Source organism: Capsicum annuum, chromosome 7 (assembly GCF_002878395.1).
Source record: "Capsicum annuum cultivar UCD-10X-F1 chromosome 7, UCD10Xv1.1, whole genome shotgun sequence".
Taxonomy (NCBI): Eukaryota; Viridiplantae; Streptophyta; class Magnoliopsida; order Solanales; family Solanaceae; genus Capsicum; species Capsicum annuum.
Genome location: NC_061117.1, coordinates 215,624,100 through 215,651,954, shown reverse-complemented (window position 1 = coordinate 215,651,954; position 27,855 = coordinate 215,624,100). Strand labels below are relative to the sequence as shown.

General features: G+C 32.2%; 3 protein-coding genes across 4 annotated transcripts; 2 read left to right on the top strand and 1 right to left on the bottom strand.

Moving 5' to 3' along the window:
* Positions 1-9,830: 9,830 nt before the first annotated feature.
* On the top strand, positions 9,831-12,911 carry LOC107877359 (exopolygalacturonase). The gene is made up of 4 exons (XM_016724017.2): positions 9,831-9,978; positions 10,066-10,374; positions 11,828-12,343; positions 12,430-12,911. Exons 1-4 carry the CDS (start codon positions 9,838-9,840, stop codon positions 12,661-12,663), a joined length of 1,200 nt encoding a protein of 399 aa, XP_016579503.1. The 5' UTR covers positions 9,831-9,837; the 3' UTR covers positions 12,664-12,911.
* Positions 12,912-13,048: 137 nt separating this feature from the next.
* LOC107877360 (AT-hook motif nuclear-localized protein 16) lies at positions 13,049-14,112 on the bottom strand. The gene has a single exon (XM_016724018.2). It carries the CDS (start codon positions 14,095-14,097, stop codon positions 13,288-13,290), a length of 810 nt encoding a protein of 269 aa, XP_016579504.2. The 5' UTR covers positions 14,098-14,112; the 3' UTR covers positions 13,049-13,287.
* A 5,752-nt stretch (positions 14,113-19,864) lies between these two features.
* On the top strand, positions 19,865-23,213 carry LOC107878500. Of its 2 annotated transcripts, none has more exons than XM_016725518.2 (5): positions 19,865-20,196; positions 20,323-20,431; positions 21,998-22,477; positions 22,576-22,606; positions 22,688-23,213. In XM_016725518.2, the coding sequence occupies exons 1-5, from the start codon at positions 19,894-19,896 to the stop codon at positions 22,854-22,856; spliced, it is 1,092 nt and encodes a 363-aa protein (XP_016581004.2). In that variant the 5' UTR covers positions 19,865-19,893; the 3' UTR covers positions 22,857-23,213. The 2 variants fall into 2 exon arrangements, with proteins under 2 accessions (XP_016581004.2, XP_016581003.2); XM_016725517.2 differs by having other exon boundaries at positions 19,893-20,196; positions 20,308-20,431.
* The last annotated feature ends 4,642 nt before the right edge of the window (positions 23,214-27,855 follow it).

The window sequence follows — 27,855 nt, the reverse complement described above, 5'->3', positions numbered from 1 at the left end:
CAATTACCAGCCTTACACAACTGACTGACCGAAACAAGATTTAAAGCAAGTTTGGGAATGTAATAAACATCAGAGAGGACAATGTGAGGGGTAGTAACAGAACCAACACCCTCGACTGACATAGGTACAGCACTCGCGGACATAACAGAGATTGGTGAAATGGGTGACAAAGAACCAAACGATGACAAATGAGGGGACATGTGATGAGACGCACCAGAATCCAATATCCACAAGGAGGAAGGAATACCTGAGGTACTAGAAGAAACTGAACCCGAATGAGACATAGATGCTGACATGGCCGTAGGATTAGAAACGAAGAACTGTCTGAACTGTTCGAAAACCTGGGGATCCAACGCAGAAGGTGGCATAGTGCTAACAGACTCAACATCTACAGATGGTGCAGCAGCAGCGAACTGTGGAGGACGAGATGACCACGGAGGAGCACCAGAGGAGCGTGACGGAGACTTTTGCTGCCCATATTTCTGTTGCTGCCCAGATTGAGGCTGTTTGACCTTGTTAAGTAACAACGGACACTGAGCCTTCCAATGATTTTTCTGTTTGCAGAATGCACACTCATCAAATGCAACTTTAGGAGATTGTCGAGTCTGAGTACGGGGTGGCCTAGACTGATCAGTTGAAGCAGCAAACACGACAGGAGTAGTAGTTACTTTAGACCCTTTATCCACTTGAGACTTGATACGAGTCTCCTCTGCAATCAGTTCATGAACCACAGAATCAACAGTAGGGAGGGGAGATCGATGAAGGATTGTTCCACGTAGGCCCTCAAAGTCAGAACGGAGTGCCATCAAAAACTGAACCAAGCGTTGCTCTTCCCGTCTAGCAATGTACGGCCCAAAACCTTTTAACTCTGCAGATTCAGTAAGTGCCAATTGATCCCACAAATCCGACATGGCAGCATAAAAATCTTGAATACTGAGATCATGCTGTTGAAGAGCACGGATATCATACTCCAACTGGTACTGCTTAGCAAAATTAGACTGAGTGTACAGTCTTTCCAAATGATCCCAGACCTCCTTTGTCGTGTCATACTTAGCCAATTGCATACCAATTGACTGAGTTACAGAATTGTTAATCCAAGTGATAATCTTGGAGTTATTAGTTTCCCATAAGTCCACCAACAAATCAAAATTTTCAGTTTTATCATCGATAGGTCTTGGTTTTACTCCAGTGATATAACCCCACATATTCTTCCCACGAAGAAAATTCTTCATGACATAACTCCAATAGGCATAGTTCTTACCATCTAATTGAGTACTAATGGACTGGAGAGAATCATCCTTTCCAGTCATTGTAAACACAGCAACACACAAACAATTCAAAAAACAAAAAGATGCAAAACCCTAGGTTGAACAATTCCGAACGAACAACAATGGCAGCAAGCAAAAGAACGAAAGACAAACAATACCAGACAGCAAACGAAGACAGCAACAAATCAATCCAATCAAAAACCCAACGAAAACAGCAAACGAATACAGCAGCACCTCAAAAAAAATCTTCAACCAACAAATCAAAGGACATGGATCGAACTAGCTTTGATACCATGTTAATAGAACTTTATTGAAAGGAAGAAAGGCTAAGGTTTACAATATAATCTGAAAAGCCTGAAACTAACTAAACAAAAGTAGGCTATATATACATAGCCAATAACCTAAAGGTCCATAAACTAAAGGCCCAATAACATATGGGCTAACACTCACGACCGCGGTGTCCCACGTCACCGATTTTGATGAGTAGATATCTGATGCACCAATAATTGTGTACCACCTACAATCTAAGTTTAAAAATCTCTTCGAACAAACCATTGAAATTCATTTCAAATTTACATAAATATGTTGATAATGCTATTAAGTTATTTTCGACATTTTTAACTTAACGAAACTCTCAAAATCTCCAATGAAGATTGTTGAGGAATTGACATATTAGTACAACTCTCTTGAATTATTACCAGATTAATTGCCAAACAAAAATTAGCAACAAAGAGGTCTTAATTAATTGGCATTAAATAGCCAACCAACGTTGCACCTTTTATCCCTCGTCTCCCTCTTCATCTTTTTCTTCTCTCTTCTTTTACGTGATTTTATAATTGATCTCAAATGAAAATATTTTAGGAAAAAAGAAAGAAATTCTAAAATTTGAAAAAAGAGAAGAAAGAAGAGAAACAGAAAATTACCTTAAAAATTGAATAAATTATCATTCAACTTTCTATTTTTTCAACTTTTTGCTAATTTTAAGGAGAAATTTGGTTGGGAGTTAGAAGAGAGAGAGAGAGTAATATGACTATTTTTTTAAGGAGAATGATTTATAGATATGCAGTGCTAATTATTTGATCTGATGGTTATTTCATGCCAATTTCTTGAAAGTTGGATAATGTTTGTCAATTATATGTATTAGTTGATGCATTGTATCATTTTTTTCAAGATAAGATTGTTTATTTAAATTAGCCCACTAAATAACTATCTCAAAGAAAAGACTAGGAAAATTTCGGTGACAACTTGCCAGCTCTTTTCGTAATATGGCCTTGTAAAATTGTGTGGGAGTCCAATCTGTAATGACGCTTAAACCCCACTTCTTTTGTTTAACACTTTGTTTGGGCGGTGGTTTGTTATAGTTTTATAATGTACAGTATAGTATGGTATAATATGGTACTATATAGTATACTACAATATTATGTTTGGATGGACTGTATCATTTACGGCTGTTTAAGAACAATTTTGTTGTTTGGTTTAATAGTATGGTACAATATCATAATGGATAAGTTTACTAAATAGTTCCTAATTATTTCTTTTCAATCTCTTACAGCTTGCTTATACATGTGTCTAAGCCCGTTAAATGCATTGTATTTCTTCCAGATCTTAGTGGAAATGTCGAACCATCTGCAGAAAGGTCGGGAAGGGCGTCAGGTTTTATTGTTGAAGTTGTAGATATTCTTAAATAAGGAATGATGTTTATATTTAGCGGTTCGTTATAGCGGCTGGGGTGATCAGTTTCTTTTGGTATTTAATAATTTCTTCAATCAAGACGTGTTAAAATTATGTTTTACGTGTGAGATTTATTTTTGAGCATCAAATAATTTGTAAAATGTGTGCTTTTAAATTTCTAAATTATGAGTATCGACTCTTGACTTCTTAATTTCAAGATGTGATAGGGATGAATTTGTATGCCAGCATCTGTCTCTGTCTATTTATTAGTAGTGAAATTGCAGTTTTTGACAATTTTCACTAGTTGACACTCGTGTGTTAAATTTTTAATCCAGTAGGATAAGATATTCGAGATAGATTTTCTGGTGCTGTTAAATTTTTCCAGAAGGAATACTCCAACAGTTTGTAGGCATGGGGAGAACTTCAGACATAGGTAGAAGAACACAAGAAGAAAATGAAAAGCAATCAAGTTTTAAAAAAACATACATGAGAGAACGAGCATAGAAGAAGAAAAGGCGGAAGAACGAAGAAGAATTCAGAGGAGAACAATGTAACAATGCAGATGAGAGATTGAACAGAAAAGCGTAAAAATAAAAATAAATTAGGGTTGGAAGTAATATAGGATAAAGAGTAAAATAGAATTAAATAATATTATATAAGGACATAATTAGAAAAAAAAAAAATCATGAGATACCTCCAAATCGATGGTTTTGTAAATTGAAGGATTTCATGATAACCAAACCATGAAAAAATACCATATCATACCATGTTTTTTAGAAAACAATCAAAACAAACATACTTACCTAACCATATTATACCATACCATGGGACACCACCATCCAAACAAGGAGTAAGACTACAACCTTCAATATCCTGCAATGAAGGAATTAATTCACTGTCCAATCCAATCAACTTGATAAGTAAAGTATATTGGGCGATTTACATAAATACGAGTATATAATTTTATTAATGAATTATTATGCTTCTTTTACTTTATAAATTATGGACTATCTTTTTTTTCTACCAAATATAGTGAAATGCATACATAATACATTTCTGATACAGTTTTTACTATAATAACACATAAACTAATTTAAATATTATTTAAATGGTTGAAATATAAATATAACACGTTTTTAACATCATAATAAAAGAAAAAAGAAAGTTACAATTTTAATACATCTTGAATTCAACATATTATTCATATTATAGATATATTTTTAATATACATAGTGAATATATATAACTAAAGCATTTTAGTACAAATTTATTATAGGTATTATATGTGAATTTCAAACATACCGATTTTAAATTAGTTTACATTGTCAAAAATTTATTGTATTTATTATGAAATAACAACTATCAAATTCAGAAAATGTACTTATAATATTGAATTCGAAATTATTATAATGATTGTTTGTATTTAATACAGTTTTAATACAACTTTTAAAAACTTCAACATTCTTCTCCGGTGAATCACCACCACCATGCCCCCATCTATCCGGCAAACAATCAACGACACTACCAACTCCGGCAAACTCTAGCCATGACGCCACTATCTTCTTCAACCTTAAGCCACCAAAATCCGACAAACAATCGAAAATATAACACACCCAAACAACAACTCCGACCAACCATCTCCTCTATCCTTCATCACTGCAGACGAACCGCCGCTATCAAACTCCGGCCATGCCTCCACCACCACCAAAACAAAAGTCCTGTCACCTTTCCTTTTTTATTTTTCCGGCGAAGCATCTACCAACAAACAACTTCACTATCCACTTATTTTATCTTCCATCACCCAATAACTCCAACCAAAACAAATAATTTCAACCAGATCTAAATAATTCGATCAGATTGTATTTGACCAGATCACCGTCGGAGGCTCCTTGGCCAGAATGGAGTTTTGTTGGAGCTCGAAACATCGTCAGTTATCCTATCCAAGCTTCGCCAACGGTCGAAGCTTCCCCGGTCGACAGCGAGGAGGAAGATAAGATAGTGAAGAAGACAATCAATTATAAATGATAAAAATAGGCTATAATCTGTAATAAAATAAAAGTTATACTATTTAGGGTAATAATTAATTTAAGAAAAAAATTATTTATTATTATGAAATATAAAACAAAGAAGAAAAAAAATAGGGGGAGAAGATCTTGATAAGTTATATACAATCAAGACCCCTTTATTTATAGTTTTTAACTTTTTCATAGGCATTCACTATGGTAAAATAAATATTCATGATATATGATAAAATAGACATTCACTATATATAGTAATATATTTATAATACTCCCTTTTAAATGTCTAATTAATAGATAATGTATCTCGTTAAAATCTTACTAGAAAAATTAAGTGGAAAAAATCTAGCGAAGGAAAAAAAGTACATACCTCTAACAATATGCACATAAGCTACCTCATTAAAAACCTTACAAGAAAAATTCATTGGGACAAAAACCTCGTAAAAGAAAAAGATTACAACGCGTGTTAACTCTCCCTAATGAGAACATCCTTGAAACTTTGCATCCCGATCTTGTGCACCATCTTCTTGAAAGTTACAATTGGAGGAGACTTTGTAAATAAATCGATCAAATTGTAGCTTGAACGAATTTGTTGCACGTTAATATCATCATTCTTTTGTAGCTCGTATGTATAGAAAAGCTTTGTGAAATGTACTTCACTCTATCTCCTTTTCCTCTCTTAAGTTGTGTTGTGCATGCTGCATTATCATCATAAAAAAATCATGGGTACTTTATTACATTTTCAACCATATTTTTCATGAATGAGATGTATCGTGGACATCAACCACACAAACTCTCAACTTGCTTCATGAATAACTATTATCTTAACATGGTTCGATGAAGAGGTTGTTCCCAAGATATGGCAATACCATCACATATGAACACATAGTCATGTATTTGTTTGATCTCATTTCGATGTCTCCTAGTGGGAGTAGAATTATACCTTTCTAACAAATTAACCGAAAAGGCTTAGGCCTTATAGTATTTGCAAGACACATGAGTGTACTAATTGTACTAAGATATGATACTTCATAATCAATTCAAATTGGTATGTTTCTCATGTCAGTAAATAATCTATTGCTTTTGAAAACTCTCCAAAAGTTTTAATAATTTTCAAGCTATAAGCTTATGTAATATAAGAATTATAAATAAGTTTTCCAAAAACTTTTAAATGCTTCAAACATTTTAAATCCTTAAAAAAAATTCATATAAATTTTGTCAACTGACAATATTCAACATTTCATGTGTGACATCGTCAAGTGTTTGGATTGTAAATCGAATAAGTTTTACACTTAGTAAAATGCATCCTTTCATGTCACTTGATAAATATTTCTACGTCATCATGCTTAAATTAACGTAAAATTTAGATCCTCATAATCTTTTATAATATTGCACCAATATTGTATCTAAGATATCTTAATGATATATCATTTTGTATCGGTTTACAATGCGACATAACATTCTGAGATCTGCTCACTTCATTATTTTCAAGTACCTGAACCTTTCATAAGATTTCATGAAGTGTTATGTCATAGGCTCTTCAAAACTACATTGTTTTCTTATTATCATTATTTTTGCTCCTTATTATTAAAAGATTATTTCATTTGAAACTGATTAGGCTACTACACTTCATACATGTGTAGACTTTATCCTTTAAGAACGCAAAATAGGAGAACTTGTAGCTTAAATATGATATTAAATTTTAGTCAACATATGCTTCCGACCTTTGACTTGAATTATCTTTTGAATGAGGATCTGATGATAATTCTTAATATATTTCATAGCTACTTATAATCTCTCCCTTATATTAAAAAAACTAATATTTATCTTCCATCTTCTTTGAGGAATCCATCTTTGTGCATCATGGTATATTCATTAATTGTATACCGCACAACAAAATTATTAGATGGACAACGTGTGGTTTTGACTCAGAGCCAACTTTGAGGGAAATTAATCATAATTTATTGGTTTGATGCATACAAGTACTTTTATATATAATATATCATATTTCAAACCAATACATGAAACTTTATTCTCATAACCAATGGTTCAACTATTTATCGAAGGTACTTAACACCAACTTAACTAGCATTATCAAGATGAATTGCTTTTATTATACAATCTAAAAATTATGTCCTTATCTCAATTTTATTGAGCAAACAATTTTATGAATCTCAAACTGCACGTTGACAATAAATATACAAGTGATCATCTTATATCGATGCATCTTAATAAGTCGCATGACTGGTGAACATGCTCATATTCACCTTTTATACTTTTCAGTTTTTGAGGGATTAAATCTCAATATTAGTTGGTCGAACCAACTTATCATGAGAATACACAACATTAAAAGTTAATGAAGAATTTTCTATACTTAGTATGCACATCTTTGGAATGTTGCAATTGTTCATGTCAATTTATGAATTTTTATTCTAGCAAACTTCAAGTTTACCATGACATATACCTTTTACTTTAGTAAATTTTAAATTTACTATTACATGAATAAATTTCAGATTTACTACTTTATAAGTAGATTTCAAAATAACTCTTCTCAATTATTCTGCCTCTTTAGGAGGTGAGTTGTGATATCATCACAATCAAGTGCACGTTTGTATTAATAAGATTCTCATCCCAAGGAATGGAATAATATTGTGCATTAAGCCTATCAAATTCTGATAGTTTATAACCGCTTTCATGATATTGCTATCTCAAGAGTACATCGAGGCATACATATCTTTCAAAGTATATCATAGATTGCTACCACATTCACTTTAAAAATGAAGCAAATTGTCATCTTTCAGACCTATCATATATTGCTACCACATTCACTTCATGAAATGGAGCATATTCAATGAACAAGTTTTATGACTTTTCATCAAAAATACATTATTTTGCCTTGGTCATCATAATATTATAATATGGTGTATTAATATTCAAACTCAATATCTTATCCATATAAAAAGGCGTCGTAGGCTATAACTTGATGGGATTTAAACCCAACATCTTATCATCATAGTGCATTGAAACTTTTAACCCAGTGTCTTACCCGCTTAATGAGATGAGACTTAAATTCATCATATCTTTTAACAATATTGTTCTTCATGAACAAATTTAAAGGGTAAGTGGTTCCAAACCAATTATTTTTTCTCAAATTCAATAATAATTATATCATTAGTAGCAAAAGACAAATAACATAAGGAATTACTAATACCTTTAGATTTATAATCTCACCTTATTTAGCAGAGTCAGTTCTGATAACGTGTTATGAAATATAAAGTAGAGAAGAAGAAAAATAGAGGGAGAAGAGAGGAGACTTCTTTATTTCTCTTGAGAGATTCTTGATGAGTCAATTACAATGAAGGAAAAATCTTTATTTATAGGGAAAAACTAATCTTGGGGTTTGTAACTTTTCCATAAATAGACATTCACTATATATGGTAAAGTAGACATTCACTATATATGGTAATATATTTATAACATTTATACAATTATTCCAAATAAAATTTATATTTTTTTTTTAGTCATGTAAAGTTTTATTATTTGTGTTTAATATCCTTCTAAAATTTATGTGGTGCAAGATATAAGTATTCGTAATGGTATGATTTGCTATTATAGGGAAATATTGACAATGTCACATAAAAAGGAGCTTCAAAGGATGATTACAACTTATACTACCTAAGGATGATTACAACGTATACTAACTATATATATGGTGTTAACTGGTATAGTTTGGTATTTTTAAGACTGATTTTGGTATTTAGTATTGGCAAATTATTAACTATCATTTGATCAATAGATAGTTTTTTTGATTTTGACTTGCATATAATCATATAATAGATAATTATGATTCTGTTTTTTAAAAAAAATAAAAGTCTCAATTATATCATAATTTATACCAACACTTTAAGCATGTAGAAATATTCAAAAGGTAAACAATTGCTTTAGTTAATCAATTCCACAAGTAATCAAAGTTCTAATGTCTAAGCAATTAGGTTTGCACTAACACTAGTTCATAAATTTATTAGTATTATAATAATAAATTTGTGAATCATATATGTAAATATTTTGGTATGATATTCAATATTTGTATTTCTTTAATCAATAAAGAATATTATATCGAATACTTAAAAAAAATAAAAAAAAAAATGCATACCAATGGGCCATACCAAATACTATAAAACCAAAACCATCATATCAAAAATTTAAGTTTCGATATCTAACGTACCATGTCTACCCCCAGTTTCAACTGAAAAATATTTTAGCAACAAAATTGATTTTTTTTTTCAGAAAAAAAGAAAAAAACTAAAGCGGAAGGTCGAGCCAGATTTTCTATAGTAAGTAGATTAAAGGGCTAGATTTAGAAGCTGAATAAATTGGTTACCAAATTAAGAAAATTGAAAAATATAATTTTCTTCTTAATTTAGTAATTAAATCAGAAGTAAATCGTTCCCAAAAAAATTAAATGGAATTCCTGGCCTAAATGTTAAATCCCTGAGAGAATATTAATGCTAGTGACAAATTAAAGAAACAAGTTCTTAAACATTAAATGCTACAAATTATCCGTACTAATGCTTTTGATAATTTTACTTAATAGGATATATAGTTCCCTAAACAAAAATGCATTAATATTATTGATAATATTATGAATGAATTTAATGTTAAATTTCACCTATTAGGTAAGTGATCATGAAAAAGTACAAAAAAAAGTCATATATAATCCAAAATTGGAAAATACATCCAACAAAGAGGAAACCGCATTATATTTAGCAAAAAAGGTACCATAATTATATCGTGTTCTAATCAAACATTTATAGCCAATTTTATTTGTATATATAATCTTGGGTTTTCAGAGAGATTAGTAGAGGCAAAAAAAATAAAAAATGGTTTCATTAGCTTCTGCAGTTTTTGGTGTGTGCTTTCTAGTGTTTTTTAGTATAGGTAATGCCAAATATTCAACATTGAAATACTTCAATGTCAAGGATTATGGTGCAGTTGCTGATGAAAAGACTGACAATAGTCAGGTACTGTTCTCTTAGTTTGTATCGACTCTTACTTTTATTTTAGGCCACTAATTTTATTGAGACGTCCTTGATTCTGTGTTGTTATAGGCATTTATGAAGGCGTGGTACGACGCTTGTCATTGGAAAGGAGGTGTTGTTGTTTATATCCCACATGGGACTTACTACTTGAAACAAGTTTCATTTGTAGGTCCATGCTGGAGTTTTATGAGATTTATAATAAAAGGGGTTCTAAAAGCTCCAACAAATCCATCATTGTTCAATACAAATACTTGGATTGGTTTCCGTTATATAGATGGGCTAGTTGTTAAAGGTGGTGGCTATTTGGATGGACAAGGTGCTTCTGCTTGGCCATATAATGATTGTTCTAAAAATCCCAAATGTATGACTCTTCCTGTGGTAAGATTTCCCCCCTTCTCAAATAATTTTTTTCCCAATGTTATCTGGTATCTGTGTCGATGAAAGATAGTGCTAGTTGATACTTAGTAAAATTAATTGATGTATGCATAAGATTGTCTTGACATTATGATTATCGATTTTAAACGGTGAGATTGATTTTGAAGTGAAATCCATTCTCATAGAATTTTCATTTTTCTTGAGTAATTGGAAGTATATTAAGTGTATGTTTTAGTTCGCTGATTTTTAGCTCTAATTGAAATCTTTTATCTAGTAGTATCTGTGTCGCTGGAAGGAACTAGTTGATACCTAGTAAAATTAATTGAGGTACAAATTAACTTGTCTTGACATCACGGTTATAATTTTTTTGTTGTTGTTCTAAAATAGCGAGATTGATTTTAAGTGAAATGTGTTTCCATAGAACTTTAGTTTTAAGTCCTTGAATTGGGAATTATGTTTTACTCTAATAAACTTAAATGACTTTTTAGGAGTATTTGACCAATGTGAAGTCATTAAATTGTTTTTCTTTTTTCTCCTTACATTTAGTTTACTTTGTTAGGACTAAGATCTTCATCTATTTGATTTTACCACTTAACATGCTATTACATGATTATATTTCCAATTACGAAGGGTTTTTTAAGGTAAGATTATAATCTTATGTTATTACATGATTGTGTTTCTTATTACAAAAGTGTTTTTAAGGTAAGTTGCTACTTTACTAGTACTAGAATTTTAACATTAATGAAATTTAACGATATTAATTAGTGAAAGGAACCTTTTATTTGACCAATACAACCTTTTCCCTTTTGTCACATTTTCTTGCTGGTCAAATTACATTTGTTTTGACCAACATTTTTTTATAGTCAAATTGTATGAACTTTGACTTATATTCTAAAATGTATTCTTTTTTTCATATTAATCTATAAGAAGGATTGCAATTTATAATTTTTTTATTGGCTAACCAACATATAGTTTTTGAATATTTAAATTTAAAATATTAAATTATTCTAATTCAATATAGCATGTGACAAAAGAAAACTAGGGGAAATAACTCTAATCCCCCGAAAGATTTTCAGCCTACACTGATGATGACCCTCACCCTACCCTAAAAAATTCAAAAATACAAATAATAACATCTCTTTGAAATACAAAAAGTTGATCTTAACTTAAAAGCTAAGCATAGAAAATCTTGGTAGTCCAATTAGTTTTCTATTGAACTTTCATCTAGTCGATAAGTATTTGATTTTGCACCTTGCACTTTCCTTCCACATTTTTCTTCTTAATAGAAAAATGAACTTTTAAGTCTTGGCGAGGAGAGTTACATGTTTCATATGCTATTTAAAGGGAAAGGTGGAATAATTGAGGTGTGCTCAAGCTGACGTTAACTCCACTTTTTGTATTGTATTTTATATTCTGATATTGCATTTTTGTTTTTCTTTGTGATGTACTTAACTAGAGCATGAGATTCGACTTCGTGAAGAATTCAAGAATCCATCATTTGAGATCAATCAACAGCAAGAACTCACACATAACCCTCTTTGCCTGCCACAATATTAACATAAGTTATATACGATTAACAGCTCCAGATGAGAGCCCCAACACTGATGGCATTAAAATTGGAGTATCAACCAACATCAAAATTTCAAGAACTGTCATTCAGACAGGTGATGATTGTATTGCCATGGTCACAGGAAGCAAAAACATCGACATATCCGATGTTACATGTGGACCTGGACATGGAATTAGTATTGGTAGTCTTGGTGGATCCCCTGGAGAAATTGTTACAGGGATAAAAGTGAGAAATTGCACATTTATTGGTAGTCAAAATGGTGTAAGGATCAAAACTTGGGCACCTTCTTCGGCAAGTGTGGCTTCTGATATATACTTTGGTGGCATTTACATGGAACATGTCTATAATCCGATATTGATCGATCAACAATATTGTCCAAATCCATCTTCTTGCAGCGACCTGGTATGCGTTGTGATGAACACAATTCTTATAGTTATTCCTTACGTTGAATTGAAATATTGAATCGTGTTGTTTGTCGATGTATTTAGGCACAGGACAACTCGAAAGTACAAATAAGCAATGTGACATTCAGTAACATATGGGGTATATCTAAATCAAAAGTTGCAGTCACTTTAAAATGTAGCAAATTGGTGCCTTGTAAGAATGTGCAGCTTGACAATATCAACTTGAAATACCATGGACGAGGAGGACCAGCCACATCTTCGTGTTTGAACGTGATTGGTGATTCTTACGGAAGACAATCTCCCCCTAGTTGTTTGTGATTGAATTTTATTTTCTCGATTTCATTTTCTGTTGGTGTACTTGGCTGAGGAATAAACTCAGGCTGTATAAACTAGTTGATGTTTAGGATAAAACATGTTTACTTTTAACAGTACTTAGTGTTTCGATTTGATGTTTTTAAAGTAGCAATGTTGCATACGACAGTTCAGAGAAACAGAATTCTGATTTCTCAAAACATGTTTCTGTTTTTTCATATTTGGATGCAATAGAATTGGCAAAGTTTCCACCTATGCGATTCATCTTTTCGTCAAATGGAGGCAGGGGTGCATAATAAACATAAGTTCTTGAAAAAAAAAAATGGTCGTTACAATTTAGATAGAAGAAAATAACCCTAGAAAGATATGATCTCCTGTGTTATTTTTCGCGACCTTATGTTAAATTTAACCTATTTCTTGTGAAGATGGTCAATACAACTAAAAGAACATTTCTAATATACTATCAGTGTTGAAGTACGATTGTCCTGTGATTTTCTTTGTATCAATTAAAGGGCTTATAATAGAATTGAACTGAATAAAACAAGTACTACTATGTATTAAATGACTACATTTTAGGATTCCTTCTTGATTACTGATTATTATTTTTCAACTTTGGACTGTTCAACTAATCTAGGACTTTGATAAAGTCCGTCCAGGTGCCCATGAATAGACCTCGGGATGCAAAGAACCATTGGTAATTACACTCTGTGGTAAGCCATAGATATCAGGAACATCGACCTGATGACGTTGATGATTCTTCTGGTAATGTTGGTTTTGAGCAGACACGGCGGCAGTGGCAACAAGATCATCATCGTCTAATGGCAATCGATCAAATGTCGCGTTCATGAATGTTGCAGCCATGATCACGACCGGCCCTGAGGCGATGAGGGCACCTACTACACCCCCACCTATTACCTGTCCTTGAGCACCTGCTAAGTAAATTGTCAGCCCTGTTACCCCTGGTGGGGCTGGTGGTGGAAGGACTGATCCAAGCATCGAGAGGATTTCAAACCGGCCATGTAGTGTCACAATGGACCCCGAAGTGGCCGGTTGGCGCAATGTCACGTTTGTCACGCACCCCGTCGCGCTCAGCACGCATATGCCACGTTGCTTCCTCCTCGCGAAATTCACTAGGCTTTCGTTCACATCACACCCCGAATTCACCTCCATCGCATGCGCTCTCAAGGCATTAGCACTGTCCCTAGTGATGATGATTGGCGGTTTCGGCTTGTTCTTGGAACCAGCTGGCCTGCCACGTGGACGTCTCACGGAATCTCCCTCGCGTACGGGGACGGATACCTTTGGCAATTTAGCAGCCAGCATTAAGCCACTTGCATCAGCACTAGGTTTGTGGTTACCAATTGTGTCAACTTCTTGATTTTGGTTTATGGTCTCTTTGGTTGCACCAGCAGGGAAACTGAGGTCTGCATTACCAGCCATTTGTTTTACTACACTCTTTGATTAACAGAAATTAAAGAGAATACAAAGATTTGTATTAAGAATCTGTGTTTAAGTAGGGGGATTTGGAAGATAAAATATATTGAAGATCCAAAAAGAATGACTAAAGATTAGGAGATAGTTAAGTAAAGCTAATTAATATAGTATAAATCATTAGCATTATAGTTTATTCATCTAATTCCTAATTCTCAACAGATCCCCCTTTCATGTTGATTGCCTTCACAAACATAATACCAATATCTGCCTTAATTATATTCTACTTGCCCCACACTACATTGCAGCAGTTAACTGACATAGAATCTATAAAATTGTAAACCTCATGAGCAAGATTTACACTGCCAAAAGGTTGAAGATTACATTGGTTATGAACCCCTTTTTTGTTAGATTGATGAACTTGACAACTATGTTAATAAAATTCAGTACTAGTATGTTTGTCTCCATTAGATTTCTGATAAGATCATAGACTTATGAATGTGTATAGAATTGAAGATATTGTTGGTTTTTTGCTCTAGATAATTTCTTGTTGGAAAATTAAACAAGTAGTACAACAAGACCAACAAGAACAACATACCAGTATAATCCACAAAGTGGGGGCCCGGGGAGGATAGCGTATAGACAGATCTTACCCCTACCTCAGAGGTAGAGAGATTGTTTCCAAAAGACCCTCGGAAACAGCCTTGAAATGAAGAGTTCCCGAGAATTGTGCATTCCACCCTTTACTATGTGATCTCGCACACTGTTGTTCACTAATAAGTCCCATCACAAGTATGAACTACATCCTTTTTCTTTCTCTGTTTTCCCCCCTCCTTGTTTAGTCTTTCTTGCTTTACAATAAACCCTTGCGGGTGGCCCTTCCTTGAACTCCCCGCGTAGCGGAAACTTTAGTGCATTGATTTATCTTTCTTCCATAACTCAAAATTGTTTTTTCTTAACATAATTACATATCCAATTCCTTCCCTATTTTCCAATTGATGCCCACAAACTTCCAATAGTAGGCTCATCAGAAGAAAATCACTAGGCTTAATTTTTAGGTACATGTGGCTAAGCCCAAATTCCTAGAATTCCAAGCATTGATATATAACATAAAAGGGGTTTCATTGTGTATATGCATGGAATCTTTGCACCATCAAATAATCTTGAAATACTCCTATGATTTTCTTTATCAAGTTTGTCATGTAACCAATCTTTGAAATGTAAATAAATTTTAAGCATAAGTAAATTTCCTCGAAGTTGTTTTTATTTTTCATTGTGAATTATGAACTTTGTGCAATCCTACGATGATATCCCCAACCTAATCCTACGACTTTCATTTTTCAACTAGTGCACTATGCCATTTCAATTGAATGTGCATATCATAGCATGTTCACATCGAAATCAATTTTTGCTATCAGACGCATTAATTAACAAAATTCGTGAACAAATTGAATGTAAAACCCTGTACTGAATCTTTCATAAAGAATTCAACTCGTTTTTTTTTTTTTTAAAAAAAAAAAAAGAGAATTTTCTTGTAAACAATATTTTTCTTGTGGATTTGTGCAGTGGACACAACTTTATTTCTTAAGTATGCCCTCCAAGCAAGCATTATATTCGATCATAACTCCAATCTGTGCCACCTATCTCCTCGTGAGTTTGGGCATAGGCAAGATGTTGGCATTATCCAACAATCCTTCTCCCAACACGTGCCTCATGCAACATGTTGCTCCTAGAAATCGAACACATCACCTTGGCTCTGATACATCTTTTTAGGATCAAACATTTATTATCATGTCAAAAGCTATAGTCAATAGCAATGCCGTAGCTTTTTTTCTTAATTAAGCCACTAAGCAAGCGCTATATTCGATCATTTTTCGATTCAAACCATTTCAACACTTCTACGTCCGATCATAAACAGAATATTGCCTTTATCCAACAATCCTAATAAAACTATTCTCAACTCCTAAGTCTAGGGACTACTAGTGGTAACCTGCGATTCTCAACTCCTATGTCTAGGGACTACTAGTGGCGACCTGCTGTCACAACTTATACAATTAGGAAAATTTTGCATTTATCTTCCTAGCATAAGGAATCTTTGAGCCATAATGTCAAACAGTGACCTCAAATTTTCACATTTGTATTGACCTTTAAGAACCATAAAAGTCTTCATGATAAATTCACCTTTATCCCAATTCTTCCTTTTGGCTCAAACCTCGAAATATTTGCCTGCCCATTTTCATTTTTGAAAAAGAGTTGATTAGAAGGTGGTAGAAACGGCGGTTTTTTTAATTATTAAACCATAGTCACTAACCACTATTACTCTATAGTCATTTGTGGTCTCATCAAATGCTTACCTCAAATTAAAATAATCCATCCAAAAAGAAACAACACAAAAATTCACTTTATTGCACCTTATAAAAGGAAGTATAAATATATACTTCATCCGTTTTAATTTATGTAGTTGTATTTGATTAAATATTAAATTTTAAAATAAAAAAAATTATCTAAATAAATAAATAGAAATTTATGTGACTATAAATCATCTCATTATGATTAAAATAAAAAGTTTAAAGTTAAATTATTATTTCTTTTTGAGAAATCCTAGGTAAATCTGCAGTCGCTATTCCTTGAATGTACATGAGATAAAACCTCTCTTATGCAATAACTCACAAATCACATAAGAGATGTAAATCGCACAAGATAAATTCGACTGAAAAGTTATTGACAGAAAAATCAATCCTTAACCTTTCTTGCAGAATATCGCCTACTGCATCAATTCAGTCACTTTTATCTTATTGATACATAAAATTATCTTCTTTGTTTTTAGAAGTGACTTACAAAAAATGGTTGTTACATATGTTGGGGTTTGAGGAAATATTGTATACTTATATAAATGACCCCTATGAACTTTGGAGGTCAAAAGTACCTCCTTAGGCTAGGATTCGAAGATATGCTTATAATCTAACTTTAAAATAGTTTAATTTACTGTGGGGTTGTAGTTTTCACTAATTTATAATACACTTCCTAAGAATTAAATTAAAGCCACAAACAAAGCCGCAATTATTGCAAAAGTCCATATTTAGCATCTTTTCGACTAGAACTATAGACATGGAATAATATTTTGAGTGGAATTTCAGAGAACTAATTTTATAGGTTACTTATTTTTTAATTTTTATATATATAATTTTATATTTTTATAGTATTTTATATATGAAAGATCTTCGTTTTTAAATATAACAGATTTGAAAAAACTATATTTTCTTATTTATTTTGTACGTGGCGAGGAAATCTTAATTCTAGAGTTTAGAGAGAAGGATAAGAAAGGGTACTTTTAAATTTAAAATCATAATTTTACCAGTGAGCTATTATTCAAATCCTTCACTATCAAGAATTAATGCTACCAATACATTACAATGAAGTAATAAAAGCCAAAATTGTCCCCATTCTATCCAAAATTTATAAATATTGTCATTCTCTACACACTTGGTTCGTTAAAACTCTTATAGTTGACAAATTGACTCGTATTTTTCTAAGCATGAATATAGTTAATCGACTCATATTTTTCTAAGCATGAATATAGTTCTAGCATGAAATAAATAAACTTTACGTGTCTAAATTCTTTTAAAAAAAACTAAAATTTACCAATTAAATTTTAATAAAAATTTAAAATCACCCTCATATTGGAGTTCTTTTAGAGGGGTTAAGGCCCAAGAGAAAAAATAAGACTTCTTTCTAATGTTGGGGTAATAATATTAGATGAGAAAGTCTACAAAGGATAGAATCGCTTTATTTCGAATAGTTCAAGAAAAAGTTGTCAACTATTTAAAAGGATTCGAACTTTAAATATCAACTTCTTAGGATTGTCAATTTTAAGCATAGTAGTGAAATTTCAAACACAAACTTTTAATAGGTAAAATGGTTGTTTACGAGAACAACCGATCGGATTTATTGTTTACTTCTACACTTATTGTATATAATTATACACATATTATGTGTGGATTATACATATATCATATATCTACTGATTATTTTAAGTTTATGCAATTGAGTGAACAACTATTTGAATTAATTCTTCTCGATAAATTTTTGGAAAATTAACATAAACATACATCTTAACTTACCATATTACACAAATCTCCACTCTTACAAAGTAATTACAAAATCTCAACTAATTATGTATCTTCGTTAGATATATCGGGAGCTAATTATGTATCTCGACAAATTTAAAATCAAAAAAATGTATTAGGAGTTAATTATGTATCTTTACAAAGAAAAAAAAGTATTTTTGTTGGATGTATTATGTATTTTGACAAACACAAAATCAAAAAAAATATTTGGAGCTAATTATGTATCTCGACAGATTCAAAATCGAGATTTTTAGTATATAAAATATCGAGATTTTCTATAATCAAGTTCTAAACTATTGAGATTTATGTTGTTTGCTAAAAAAAAAAAAAAAAAAAAAACTATGACAAAAAATTGGTGTATTTTATGGGTAGTCTGTTAGCATCCTTAGAAAAAGTGGGGCAATTGCGTGTGAAAGCAAGAACCAGTGGGGTTTAATACTGAAAATTCAAGTGCCCCTACCTACAAATAACTCTAAAAGAGGAAAAAAAAAAAAAGTAACATATGACCAACTTTGCACCAGACGCCAGTGTTTTGTAATTGCTTTTGGGACATGACAATTAGAAACCATGTGGCCTAAAATGCAGATATTATTATTTCTCCTAAGTCTTAGCTTTAAGGAAAAAAAAAAACATCAGAACTGACAAGACACCATGGCTAAAGGAAGGGAAGAAATAGAAAGGTTAGATGATTATTATTATTATGTTACGTACCTGTACTATGTAGTTGGTGTTTCAATGATCATGGTCACATAACGTTATAACAACACTCATCAGAATTGTGATTTGTTGTATAGTTGATGCGTCCGCCCCTTCTTCTTAGTCAGGTAACTGTTGCGTCCGCCTCCTTTTTACTCGATTGGGAATAAAAGGTTGAAAATCTACTACTATACAAGAGAATTTATTTCAGATAATCACATCTCAGCTAAGCAACACGTGAAATGAATAAGAGTTAACTTTTTTTTTTTTTTTTTTTTGAATATATTGCCCAAATCATGAATATACGGGAAAATAATATTTAATGAAAAACTTCAATTTTCGTGTTCGGTTAGGTTCAAAGAGCACTTTTTGATTAAGAATTTCTTGTTCGCTAATTCGTGTGGATTCCCCAATAGTTGATTCTAGCATCAACTAACAATATGACAGTCTCAAATTCAAGCACCAAATGCTTTATTTGATTTATTAAATATAATTTGATATTTGATATTAAATATAGTTTTTATTTTTTATTTGTTGAAAGATTATTCCTTGTTTTGTCTCTTGCAAATTATGATGAGTGAGGGCAGATTTGGAAGAGTGTAACAAAGATCTTGAAAAGAAACCACAAACTCCACAAGAGCACATGACGCAATAATAAGTGAAAGTAATAGAAGCATCATCACTTGGTTTGCCTTCCACCATGTCTGGCTAATTGATCACTGGCTACTATAAATTTTTAGTCCATGGGATAGGATAAAGTTCCAAAATAACAAACAACAAACCTAAAAAAGTTAAAATTTGAACATATCATCATCATCATTACCTTCATCACTACATCAACCCTCCACCCCACTCCTTACAGCCCCACACTTAAATTCCAAACAATTCCCTCAAAAAGAATGACCTTCTGAATAACTGATAAAGTTATTATTGTATGATCAAAAATTTATGAGTTTAAATTATCTGATAAAAATATAAGATAATGTCATATATAATAGATGCTTTTGCTCTGATTCTTTCACAAATTCAACATATAACGAGAGTTTTAGTCCACCAAATTTTTATTTTTGTTTTCCTTCTTCTTTTAACTTTCTTTTCTTCTACTCCTTCCACTTCTACTTCACCCCCTTCTCCTTTTCGCACCTTTTTCTTCTTGCTCCCCCTTGTTATGTCTCAACTTCCCTTTACTCAACTCTCTCACCTAAAATTTTTCTCTTTCTTCCTCTCTCACCACCCCAACCTCTACAAAAGGAAAAAAGGGCTTGTAGTTGTAGTACTGCTCAAGGTTGGTATATAAATCTATACACATACACACAAAACATCATGTGCTTTCAATAATGTTGTCATGGTTGGTTTGTTTGACATGCCATGGTTTGTCCTTCTCTGTTTGTAATAGCAAATTTTGAAACAGAAACAGAAGAAGAAGATGAAACAAGTTAGAAATTTTGGGACAATGAGTATAAGGATTCTCAGGAGTTTTTACATATTCATTCAACTTTCTTGTCTTCTTATCTTTTCAGGTAACAATCTTTATCTTCTTATAATAATGTTGCATAAGTTTATTAGGTGGATTTCTGTCACTCGACTAATAGTTATTTTCTCAGATAGTCACGTCATGTTTCTCATTTTATTCCAATTTTCTTCAACAAACAGAGTGAATTAATGAGATAATAATAATTAGTTGAATGACCATTTGAACGGGCATGATATTCTCTATGTTTTTATGAGACAAAATGAACGACTATGATTCTCAATGTTTTTGTTAGTCATAATTCTTGAAATCATAGGGGAATTTGCATGTGAAGAAGTTTAAATTTTGAATTCACTGTTTGAATTATTAGCTAGATATAGAGTGATTGACTATTAAACTTTCCCCTTTTTGAAAAGAACCATGATTATTCATTCCATCTTTTTTGACTGTGTCTCCATCTTTTTCCTTTTCTCATTATTTCCCTATTATCATTCAAACAGCAGGATTATTGTCTGTTCCTACAAAATTTGAATGTCTATAGTAACCCTTTTTTCCCTTCTCAAATTATATTCTTTGAGTTATAAGTTGTATTTAAAATCATTTTTCAATTTTTTGTCAATTGAATACCAAAATTAGTGGCAGTTAATCTTAAAATTCAATTTCTTATACAGATAAATGGTCCAGCAACTTTTGTTAGCTCTTAGTTTAAGGATTTTATTAGTATAAATATCATAAATACCAACCTTTTAAAAGTAATTACTCTCTCCTATTTTTTTAATTATTTTACTCTCTTCTCCTATTAATATACATAACATTGCAAATATATACATAACATTCTGTGTATATATGGGATTTTTGTAATATGTTTAGGGAGTTAGAGATTTTTTGTAATATTGAAAAGATAAAGTTGTGTATTTATGTAATTTTTAGATTTTATTTTGTGGTTTCTCACGTGGTGTTCAGTATCATATTAAGGCCCGATTAAATTTAGATTTGCACAGAAAAATCCCACATTAAGAGTATAGCAACTTCATATCTAGGCTCAAACAGAGATTGTTATGAGCCAAAAAATCTATGTCATGCGAAAACTAATAAATTATTGTACTCTTTTGATATATTTATCTTTTATTTTATGATTTATCATCATTCGAGGTTTGCTTCAGTGGCTTTCACATTTCTGGTTTAGTTTAAGAATTACAGATCCCTAGAATATTTCTGCGTTTTGATCAAGCAAGCATAAAGGGTGGAAAAAGTAGTAATAATTACATGAACAGAAATTTCATTCCAAATGGTAAAAGTTAAATTGGATGTCACTTTCATTACAGGTAATGAATATTATTTCTCTTTAAGTTGGCATATATAATTGCAGTAAAAGTGTCCCCAGCTTAATTCTTTTGTCAATTACTTTTACCAAAATTAAAACTAAAACCATCAATTATCTAATTCAATAGCACAATTATCTAATCAAAGCCATTAAAGCTTGCATTAGGATAGACAGTCTACATCATAACTCTTGAGGTGCGGTGTTTATCGGACCTGCCAACGCGAGGTGCTTTGTGCGCCTAATTGACATTTTTTTAATAGTATAACTTTTTTTTTTTTTGTAAATTTGCAGGTTCAAATGCTAGACATACAAGACTAGTAAGACAGAATTCCAAGTTCATTTTCAGTAGCCAAAAGGACATCACAACTCCAATAACAACAGTTCCAACTGGAACTCCTCTAACCACTACTCCCATTACAACCACTCCAGTACTGAATCCAACAATCTCGGATCCCGATTCGATCCCTAACGGCCCTTCCAATCCAGTACTGACACCATCCATAACCAACTCCCCCGCATCTTCATCAAGCGCGAGCAGCTGGTGTGTCGCTAGCCAAGCTGCTTCGCAAACTACCCTGCAGGTCGCTTTAGACTATGCTTGTGGATATGGTGGTGCTGATTGTTCTGCCATTCAGCCTAATGGCATCTGCTACAACCCCAACACGCTCCGCGCTCACGCTTCATTTGCATTCAACAGTTACTATCAGAAAAATCCAATTCCTAATAGCTGCAATTTTGCTGGTGCTGCTGTTACAACCAACACTGATCCTAGTAAGCTACCAATTCCCATTAGTCCTATAACCAAATCAACATTAAGCCTAATTTTTAAGCGTAAAATTTAATATACTAACATAATATGTTGTCTACAGGTAGTGGTTCATGTCAATATCCATCAACAAGGTAAATAAAGTTGTGTATTTTTTTTGCCAACTTAGCCTTGTATCGTGCGATAGGCTTTGTGATCAATCTTGTGAATTGCAGCACGAGTGCATCCATTTTGAACACGACGAATTCAAGTGGTTCAACAGTATTTGGAGCAGGGCCAATTACGCCGACTACTTCATCAGCTGTCCCGCCAAATATCTTCCTGAATTATTACTGCCACATTTTAATTTATCTTGTGATACTACTAGCAGACTATAATCGATGAATCGTAACTTCCTCTGAAGCCAGTTTTTCCCTTGGCAATTGTGGAGTACAACATACTGCTGGCTGGATATATATATATATATACAAGATTGATCAGTTTACAGAAATGGTGTGATCAATGATGTCAAATTGGTAACAAGTTGTTGCTTTTTAAAATCAATTTGCTGAAATGACATCTTGCTTTTTGGGAGATAAAAAGAGTCGTGTGTAGAGCTGTAGATGAAAGTGAGAAATTTCTGCTTGATTTGTATTATTGCTAGGTAGAATCTAAGGTTTCTTGTAAGTTGTAAGTTTTGTAAAATCATAAACACTAAATAGTTGTGTTGATATAATAGCATGATATATTGCTTTTTGTTTTTGTTGATGAATCCTAAAAGATTTGAGTGTGCGAGAACAACCGGTGGTAGAGTTAGAGTCAGAAAATTTTTATGAAGGGGTTCAATAATACGAAGAAGTAAATACACGAAGAAGTCAAGAAGAATGTAACATCTGCTACATATATCAAAGATAATTTTAACCTTAAAGGTGTAAGCCTCCGCCGAACATGGCTCCGTCCCTCGGTAAAAAGTTCCATATAGAAAATAAACTATTCATAAGCCGTTGCATACTCTCAAATGGTGTGAGATGTTTTAGAGAAATCGTAAAATTTGGTTTAATATAAATATAGTGTCAGATTATGTTGAAGAGTATTAAGACAGGTTTAGACAACAGAATCTTACTTGGGAATTGTGTCACAAGGATGTTGTTTCAACTGACAGATTCTGAATAGCTTAAGACAAGAAGTGTGAGAGTTGCTATCTTCCTTTGAGTATTGCGTTCAGAAAAGATTAAAGCAAAACAAAGGCAAAGAAAGAGAAGATAAGAAAAGCAAAAGGGAGAAAAATTCATAGATAGAAATTGTTCAAATTACTTTATAAGCAAAGCAAACAACTTTTCTCTGGAGGGAATTTTGTTATAAATGATTTTAGTTTTTGCTCCATGACTAATATATATTAACTCTTAAATAAACAAATAGAATCCTTACCTAAGCTATAACACAGTGACCAGAAGGTATTAGTCATGGATATCAACTCTTAAATCAACAAATAGAATCCTTACCTAAGCTATAACACAGTGACCAGAAGGTACTAGTCATGGATATCAACTCTTAAATCAACAAATAGAATCCTTACCTAAGCTATAACACAATGACCAGAAGGTATTTTTAGCATGAGGAACCACAATTTCACTGTTGGAGTCCAACATTGGTTGTGGGAGGGTAAATTGTTGGGTCAGGCAGCCCAATGATACTCTTACACCCAACAATCTTCCCGTCGAATTAAGTTCCACATGGCTCATACCATGATTCACGGGTCTCCCCTTTTAACTAAGTTTCACGTGGCCCATCATCATAATTCACAAGTCACCGAGATATATTGTGTGCCACCCACATCATCTGAGGGCAATTGAAGCGCGCAACTAGCTTCTTCTTGTATGTGAATCTCCAAGCTCTTAAAGGTAGAGCAAACCGAGCATCGCACTCATCACTCCACCACATCACCATACTCATTCTTCCACTGAACTTAGGCTCAAAAACCAGTTGTTGGGCTCAACTAAGGGTGACAAACGGGCGGATCGGATCAGATTTGGATGAATTGAATATGGATTGAGCTTAAATGGATTGAATGCAATCCATCCATATAATATACGGGTAAATATAGATTGGGTAAGAAGTTCGAAGATGGAGACCAGGTTCGGCACGGAATCATAAAGGTTTGAGGGAATCAATCGAGAGTCTTCTATACATTTTGAAACTTTCTATTTATTCCCGAACGCACAAGAAAAGGTAGAAATGGTTGTTACCCACAAAAACTTCTATATGCATATCAACTTGATTTTTTTATCTACTACCCACCCCCTGCACCCCTCCTCTCCTACCCCCTACTAAAAAAATATATTTTTTAAAAAAGTTAACCCCTCCCCTCCAAAGCACCCTCACACCCCTACCCCTAACTCCCCACCCCCAAAACAACAGAAACCTATAGAAATAACCTAGATTTCAGTAAAACTAAAGTGTTTTTAGAGTAACTTTTAAAATTACAATTCATATCTTCTCTGTTTTTTTTCTTCATTTTTTTTCTTTTTTTCCTTTTTAGAGTTTTTTTTTTCAGTTCTATCTCCAGCCTCTATTTCTTTTTTTCTCTCTCTTCTATCTCTAACCGTTTTCCTTTCTTTTTTCCTATTTTTTTCTTTTTAGTTTCTTTTTTTTCTTTTTGCATTATTTATTTATTTTTATCTTTACTTTTTTCTTTCTCATTTTTTTTTTTTTGGTTGTATTTTATATTTTATATGTTCGAAGAACATGACCAAGTCGAGTACAAATCATGGATGATGACGAAAATATTATAACAACTCATTGTATTTGTAATCACCATCATTTTTTTCTTTTTTCTTTTTTCTTTTTTCTTTTCTCATTTTTCATCTTTTTTTTTCTTTTTGATTTTCTTTTTTGTAATTTTTTCTTTTTTTCTTCAATTCTTTCTTTATATTTTTTCTCTCTCTTTTCTTTCTTTTACTTCTTCTTTTTTTTTTTTTTTTTTTTCTTTTTTTTTCTTTTTTTTTCTATTTTCATTTTTCTTCTTTATTTTCATTTTCATTTTCATTTTTTTTATGATAATGAAAATACCATAATTGCATATTGATTTATATTCGCCCAACATTTAGAATTTTGTATTTGTTAATACAATTGTATTTGTATTTGATTTTTTTATACTACAAACTTGTATTTGTGTTTTATAGTTTGCACTATCATATATTTTTATATAATTCACACTTGTATTTTAAAGAACTATTTTGTATTTGTAATTTATCATTGACTGCATATTATATTTGTATTTTGTCGTTTCATTTTGCTTGTATTTGTATTCTAATTTTATTTTCATTGATGAACTTGTATTTTTAAAGAACTATTTTATATTTGTATTCGTAAGTTGACCGTATCTTGTATTTGTATTTATAATTGCATATGTTTAATTTTTTTGTATTTGCATTCGTAGTTGACAGTATCATATGCATTTTTAAGCAATTGAAAAGAATAGTTATTTTTCTTTTTATGAACACTTGTATTTATATAGATTGATACAAATTGTCTTTTATTGATATAGATTAAACAATACAAATAAAAATGATAAGTTATGCAAATATAAGTGCTAAATTATACACATTTGTATAAAATAATACATGTTTATACAAATTGAACCATACGCATACAATTGGTACTTATTTATATACAAATATAAATGATATATTTGATATACAAATGCTAAGATACATTTGCATTGAATGATACATTGTATATTTATATATTTTAGTCTCAAGAAAATATAATTAATCCATCTACTTGTATGTATATAAATACAAATGATAAATTGTACATATTCACGACTAAGATATTCAAATATAAACAATAAATTTATTTAAAATATATAGTATTATACAAATAAATATAAATTATAAAAAATACATAAAGCATAAAATACAATGACAACAAAAAAGAAGAAAAATGATGAAATAAGAAGAAAAAGGAAGAGGCAAAGAAAAAAGAAATTGAAAAAAATAAAAAATAAATGAAACAAAGGAGAAAGAAAAAAAGAGAAAATATAAGAAACGAGTAAAAAATGAAAAGTAAAAAAAAAGAAGAAAGAGAAATAAAATATAGAAAATAAAGGAGAGAAACTGTCACGACTCGAGCCGAGGCCCTGGCCCCGATGGGCATCCCGAACCATCAAGGCCCGAGACACCCTTGTAACTCCCAAAATCACTAGTGATATTGTTCGCTTTGGGTCCAGGCCCACACGGCTTTAAAACGCGTCACTAGGGAGTAAGGCTTGCTTACTTATATACCCAGTATCCCTCCTGTATTTTGCCGATATGGGACTCTTTTTCCTAAGTTGGGGTGTCACATACACCCCCCTTATGGACTCAACGTCCTCGCTGAGGTTTGCCCCACCGAATGAGATTTGCCTAGACTCAAGATTAAGGTTTGCTCCTCCTTACCGGGATTTCCTACACTCAGTTTGAACTATGGCCCACATCGACAGGACTGACATAGGATCAACTCTAATACCATTCTGTCATGACCCGAGCCGAGGCCCTGGCCATGATGAGAATCCCGAACCATTAAGGTTCGAGACACCCCTGTAACTCCCTAACCCACTAGTGATATTATCCGTTTTGGGCCCAGGCCCGCACGGCTTTAAAATGTGTCACCAGGGAGTAAGGCTTGCTTACTTATATACCCAGCATCTCTCCTGTGTTTTGTCGATGTGGGACTCCTTCTCCTAAGTTGGGATGTCACAGAAACTATGGATTAGATTTAATTGGTAAGAGATGCTATGAATTTTAATTAATTAAAACTTATGCTAAATGTAATAATTAGAAGCTTATGTTTGCTAATGTAATATCTCATACAATATTTCTTTTATATAATGAGTATTTGTTAAATTAAGAGAAAGAAACGGGGAAAAAAAAGAAAAGAAAGGTGGGCTGTCTATAATATCCAAACCAATAGAAAATAGGAAAGAGAAAATGGGCTAAAGCCATTTTAATAAGATGAAGGAAAAATAAAGGGCTTAGCCCATTTGCGCGCCTTTCATATTTTAAAAGGAATTAGGAGATTCTTTTTTTTAATAAAAGCTAAGGTTGGGGAAGGGTATTTGCTGCGTACAACGCTTCCAACCAAAAGAAAAAAAAGGGTTTTTTCCCATTAACATGCAAGGAAGAAATTCAAAGGGAGTAACTAGGCAGTAGCAGTTCCGCCCAGTTCACGTACGAAGCAGAAAACAAAAAAAAATCAAGTCTTTTGTGCAGTGAAAAAAAAGGAAAAGCTTAAGGGTTTGATTGGAAAATTCTTTCGAGTTTAAGGAAATTCGTTCCTACATCTTTACCGTGATTTTTAATCTTGATAATTTATTTTGGGTATTGAAATTTAGTTGCTAAAGACAAGAATTATGGATAATAAG

Coding starts and splice junctions, on each gene's coding strand:
- LOC107877359 (XM_016724017.2), top strand. CDS start 9,838: ATGGTTTCATTAGCTTCTGCAGTTTTTGGTGTGTGCTTTCTAGTGTTT. Junction 9,979..10,065: donor AAAAGACTGACAATAGTCAG/GTACTGTTCTCT, acceptor GTGTTGTTATAG/GCATTTATGAAGGCGTGGTA. Junction 12,344..12,429: donor CATCTTCTTGCAGCGACCTG/GTATGCGTTGTG, acceptor CGATGTATTTAG/GCACAGGACAACTCGAAAGT.
- LOC107877360 (XM_016724018.2), bottom strand. CDS start 14,097: ATGGCTGGTAATGCAGACCTCAGTTTCCCTGCTGGTGCAACCAAAGAG.
- LOC107878500 (XM_016725517.2), top strand. CDS start 19,894: ATGTCATATATAATAGATGCTTTTGCTCTGATTCTTTCACAAATTCAA. Junction 20,197..20,307: donor TAGTTGTAGTACTGCTCAAG/GTTGGTATATAA, acceptor TGTTTGTAATAG/CAAATTTTGAAACAGAAACA. Junction 20,432..21,997: donor TTGTCTTCTTATCTTTTCAG/GTAACAATCTTT, acceptor GTAAATTTGCAG/GTTCAAATGCTAGACATACA.